Consider the following 5,944-nt stretch of genomic DNA (forward strand, 5'->3'; position numbering starts at 1 on the left):
TTACCTTTTTTCATGAAAAAACATAAATAAATAAATAAAAAATTATGAAAGGTTACCTGTTAAATGTATTCTCCTTGCATGGAGATACACCATCATCTTGCACGATTGGAACGTAATAACGCATGGCACTGGTACTACACATTTTCTTTCAGAGCACTATTTGTTCCGTCGAAAATTCAGCGAAGCTACTGAGCGATTGATGGAATAGCGTCCGGGGAGACGGCTTAAATAGAGGTGCAATCCCCACCACATTTTATTCTAAAGCTACCATTTTTTTTTCCATAATGCTTTTGTTCAATCTTAACATCGCAGCATATCGCGCGATTGCATGTAACTTGGGCCTCCAAGGATAAAAGTCTCGACACGTGTTGAATGTAATATAATATCTGTGGAAGCGCTGAATCTTAGAATTATGTGGAATCAGTAGAAACTGTGTTGAACGATCTTGCGCACTAATTCGTCATACGAGTGAATCATGGAAAGAATTATGCGATATCAGCAGAAACTGCATAGAACCATGTTGGCATGCAATGCATTTGAGGGAGGGGGAGAGACACCGAAAGAGTTAGGCAGAGATACCAAATCGCTGTGCTGGTATAAAAGCACGCTTTAAACTGCACAAGGCCTCAAATAGTTACAACGTGTTGCATTGAAAAAAAAGGATATTACATTTACATTTACATTTACATTTACATTCCATTTACATTCCATTTACAATCATGGGAACAATTCGCACAAGTAGAACGCCAATTGTTGGATCAATCCGAACGATTGATTTCGCAGGAAGAGTACCTCGCGTGGGAAGAACGGTGCAACGAGTGTATCGAATCTTTGGAAGAACACAGCCGCGTGAAACGCCCGCGATTATCGATCGGTGTTCGACAATCGTTGGTTGCTCGAATCGCGCGACTCGAAGGATTGAAACATTTGGTGCGCAGACGTTTCGCGCGTGAAGGTGCCGGACATTCGAGTACGGGACTTTTGTGGCGTGAAATACACACTGCGTTCGATACTCGCGTATTAACAGGTGTCATCCTAAATTCGAATTATATCGAACCGCGCAACTTCCTCCAGGATGCAGAGACCATTGTGCTGGAGCATGTTCGGGACACTTTGAGGAAACATCGAAACCTCAAAGTGAACACGGTGTTCAACGGCGAATTTGTGGCAGGTGACAAGCATGCTTGTAAAAGCATCAACACCCGAAACTGTGAACTCTTCCACACATCCGATCTGCAGGAGTGGTACCAGCGATGCGTCGTCGAATCCACCCTGGCATCGCTGGAAGAGTTCCAGGAACGCGACAGCGGATGGGCATTGGCGAGAATCATGAATCTGACCGTCAATGTCAATAAGTATAATCCACTCCGCGCGGGGTGTCACTTCAAGTTGCCGCGAGAAATCATGCTGAAGAGGGCAACAATAAGCATACAATCCTCGGACAACGCATGTTTCGCGTGGGCAGTTGTCGCAGCTCTTCATCCAGCAACAAAATATCCTGAACGTCCAGGTTCATACCCGCAGTATACGTCGATCCTAAATCTCCAGGGCATTGAGTTCCCAATGTCTCTGGGGTATATTGGGAAGTTTGAACGGCTGAACGACATCTCCGTCAATGTCTACAGCTTCGAGGAGAAGATGAAGAAGGGGCCAACAGTCTTCCCGCTGCACCTCACCAGCCAGAAGAGGGATAGACATGTAAACTTGCTTTACACGCCGAATCAAGAGCACGGCGATGTAGGGCACTTTGCATGCATTAAGGACTTGTCCAGGCTGGTGGGCATGCAGCTGAGCAGGCACAAAGCCAAGAAATTCATCTGCGATCGGTATGTATAAAAAAAAATTTATGAAATGTTTAAAAAATGTTGAAATATATGTGAAATTAAATAAATTTTTTTTTGGGGGTTTACAGATGCATGCACTACTTCGGATCTACCGAGAAGTTGGAGGTGCATTCGCTGGACTGCGGGCAGATAAACAACTGCGCCATTCTGCTGCCCAGCGAAGGCGACAATCTGCTCAATTTCAGCAACCACGATAGGAAGGAGCGGCTCCCTTTCGTGGTATATGCAGATCTGGAGTGCATCATCGCAAAAACGTTGGACAACCAAGCGGGTGATAATAAATTACATACATATCAACACCACAATGTACACAGCATTGCATATTATATGCATTGTTCATATGATACATCACTGTCGATGTATCGATGTCGCCGCGACACAGATTGTGTTTCATGGTTCGTCGACGAACTTAAAAATTTTGCAAACTTTGCCAAACCTATTCTTACCAGTAATGTTCCCATGCTGGATTTAACTCCCGAACAGTTGACGACATTTCGCAATGCAGCACATTGTCATATTTGCGAAGAACCATTCAAGGCTAGCGATGTACGAGTTCGCGATCATTGCCATCTGTCCGGACGGTTCAGAGGCCCAGCACATTCGGAGTGCAATTTAAATTATAAAAATGTGTTTTACATCCCCATAGTTTTCCATAATTTATCCGGCTATGATTCGCATTTCATTATCGAGGAAATAGCTACCGCTTTCGAAGGTCACATTGATGTATTACCTATAACTAAAGAAAAATATATTTCTTTCACAAAACATGTTGAAGATACGGATGAATCAGACTCGCAAAATTATATTAAATTACGATTCATCGATTCATACAAATTTCTAAATACCAGTCTCGACAAATTAGCATCTTTTCTTAACACAGATCAATTAAAAATTTTGCGATCCCAATTTGGAACATTATCCACTGAAGATTTCAATTTATTGACGCGAAAGGGTGTCTTTCCATATGAATACCTTGATTGCGCGAACAAGCTGCAGGATCCATGCTTACCACCGCGCGAGTCATTCTACAGTTCGTTAACGGGCGAGACTGTATCAGAGACCGATTACGCACACGCCGAGACAGTCTGGCAGCGTTTCGAGATTAGAACCTTGGGCGAATACAGCGATTTGTATTTGAAAACTGATGTCTTGTTATTGGCAGATATTTTTGAAAATTTTCGCGAAAGTTGTATCAAGAGCTACGGATTAGATTCAGCGCATTACTATACTCTACCTGGTTTCACATGGGATGCAATGCTAAAACATACCAAAATTACATTCGAATTGCTCACAGACATCGATATGGTCATGTTTATCGAACGCGGTATACGCGGGGGCTTAAGTCAATGTTCCGGAAGATACGCACATGCCAATAACAAGTACATGTCATCTTACGACGCATCGGAAGAGTCATCGTACTTGATGTACTTTGACGTGAACAATTTGTATGGATGGGCAATGTGTCAGCCTCTACCATACGCTAAATTTCAATGGGTCGAAGATGTTGTAAATTTTGACGTATCTTCAATCGGTGTCGATTCGCCCACGGGATACATTCTCGAGGTAGATCTGGAATATCCGCAACGTCTGCACGATGCTCATGCAGATCTGCCGTTCTGTCCGACGCGTGCCAAACCACCTGGCAGCAGGCAGGACAAGTTACTCGCGACGGTATACGATAAGCAGCGTTACATAATCCATTATCGCAACCTGCAGCAGTGCACGCGTCACGGTCTTCGTATTACAAAGATACACCGCGTGCTTCAATTCGCTCAATCTCCCTGGCTCCGCGATTACATCGAACTCAACACACGATTTAGAACAAGCGCGACAAACGACTTTGAAAAGAATTTGTACAAATTGATGAACAACGCAGTATTCGGTAAAACTATGGAAAATGTACGAAACCATGTGGATGTAAAACTTGTGACACATTGGGAAGGGCGATATGGCGCGGAGGCAATGATCGCGAAACCGAATTTCCACAGCAGAAGTGTTTTTTCGGAAAATTTAGTAGCTGTTGAATTGCGAAAACTCGAGGTGAAATTCAACAAACCGATATACGTGGGTATGTGCATTCTGGACATATCAAAACTTTGTTTGTATGAATTTCACCACGAGTACATGTCTCCTAAACACGGGCAAAATTGTAAAATTCTATACACCGACACTGACAGTCTTATTTATCACATTCGGTGCGACGATATCTACGAGTCTATGAAGCACAATATCGATAGATTCGACACAAGCGATTATCCTACCGACAATCCATATAATATGCCACGCGTAAATAAGAAGGTTCCGGGGCTGATGAAGGATGAAAATAACGGTGCGATAATGACTGAATTCATAGGTCTTAGAGCGAAAATGTATGCACTTCGCGTAGACGGCAAAAAAGATACGAAGAAGGCGAAAGGCGTCAAGACCAACGTCATAGCCAGAACGATAACTTTCGTCGACTACGCGCAGTGTTTGCGCAAAGAGATCGAAATGGTTCGCAGACAATCATGCATACGGTCTAAATTGCACAAAGTGTACACCATTTCGGAATCCAAAATCGCTCTAAGTCCGTATGACGACAAGCGATATATCGTACCCGATTCGACCGACACTCTGCCCTGGGGACATTATAATATACCGTTGTAAAATAGAAATTATTATTATTGTATTTATTATAAATAGTGGAATTTATTGTATAATATAAAATTGTTTACAAATTGTCCGCAAATGTATAGAAATTAGTATTTATTAACTCATTCATATAAATAGTGGGATTAATGTGTAAAATAAAAGTCGCCACTCATGTATATGTATATGCATCATTGTATTTTATTGAACCATGTATTATTTTACAATACATTATTTTTATTTATCCAAGAATTGTGTGATTTATCAAAGCCCAACCACTTGACATACACCTTATCCCCCTTTCTACGCAACACTTTTTCCACTAGATATACATCAGGATCTGTGACGCGTTGCAGCTCATGTTCGTAGAATCCTCCGGCAACAGGTTTTCCAAAGGAATCGAGAAGCAGATACGTCGCGGGATTAGTTGCCTGTACTTTGGCTATCTTAAACACCTCCGTTGTCCAATTCGGTGTATAGCCTTTATCGAAGATGGTTTTAAATTTGCTCACGCGCACAAACTCGCCCAATTTGAATCTCGCTGGAGCAGCGATCTTTATGTTGCTGTATACTGTAGCTAGCAGCTTATCGGCGATCGCAGGGGTAACATCGCAAGGACGCATTCCGATGGTTCTATGTTTTCGTGCGTTATACTCTGCAAGTAGACGCGGTAGTGCATCAGCCCATTTATAGGTTCCATTGAGCGTAAACAGTTTCCACATATTGTTCTTCAAAGTTCGATTGAAACGTTCTACGACGGAGGCCTTCATCACCGAATACGTCGAATAATGATTAATGCCATGCTTTGTCATGAGTTTCTGCACATCAACGTTGTAAAATTCTTTTCCTTGATCGGTTTGCAAATTTTTCGGATGTCGATCTCTAAATATCTTTGCAAACGCTTTAGTCACCTCAGCACCACCTTTAGTCTTGAGCGGTACCGCCCATGCATACTTGCTCAGCACATCGATGACCGTGAGTATATAGTGATGACCTCGGTTGAATCGCGAGTATGGACGCATTTCTACAACGTCAGCTTGCCACAGATCATCGTATCCATGCACTATGACGTGTCTCCGCGGGAAATGTCTTCGAGCTGGAGCATGCAATTCCTCAACAAGTTGTCGCTTCTTGAGACTATGGCTTTCATTACTCTCGGATTTCGATATTGGTTGCATGTTTGATCGCAGAGATGTCTTTGACACGAATGATGCGATAATTATCGTGTACATACATTATGTGCTCCCCATCGGCTCGAGGAAATTCTGGTCAAGTTCAACCGTCTCGCATGATTTTCCTTCGCATTGTCGCTGCGGATTCAATGCGCGTGATATCTCTTGAACGCTGTTTTGCAACGTCAACATATCTCTCTGAAACATGACCAGCTTCCTCTCTAATTCTTCATGCTGCTCTCTCAAAAGTTTAATGCTCTTTTCCACATATAGTTTATTAACGGCATCGCTGTCAACTGT

At 42.7% G+C, this 5,944-nt stretch overlaps 1 protein-coding gene across 1 annotated transcript; it reads left to right on the forward strand.

Moving 5' to 3' along the window:
* The first annotated feature begins 719 nt into the window (after nucleotides 1-719).
* Nucleotides 720-4,532, forward strand: LOC122404359. The gene is made up of 3 exons (XM_043408294.1): nucleotides 720-738; nucleotides 1,028-1,826; nucleotides 1,913-4,532. The coding sequence occupies exons 1-3, from the start codon at nucleotides 720-722 to the stop codon at nucleotides 4,488-4,490; spliced, it is 3,396 nt and encodes a 1,131-aa protein (XP_043264229.1). The 3' UTR covers nucleotides 4,491-4,532.
* Nucleotides 4,533-5,944: the final 1,412 nt, after the last annotated feature.

This window comes from Colletes gigas, unplaced genomic scaffold, assembly GCF_013123115.1.
Source record: "Colletes gigas isolate AHSC1104 unplaced genomic scaffold, ASM1312311v1 Colletes_gigas_Sc00221, whole genome shotgun sequence".
Taxonomy (NCBI): domain Eukaryota; kingdom Metazoa; phylum Arthropoda; class Insecta; order Hymenoptera; family Colletidae; genus Colletes; species Colletes gigas.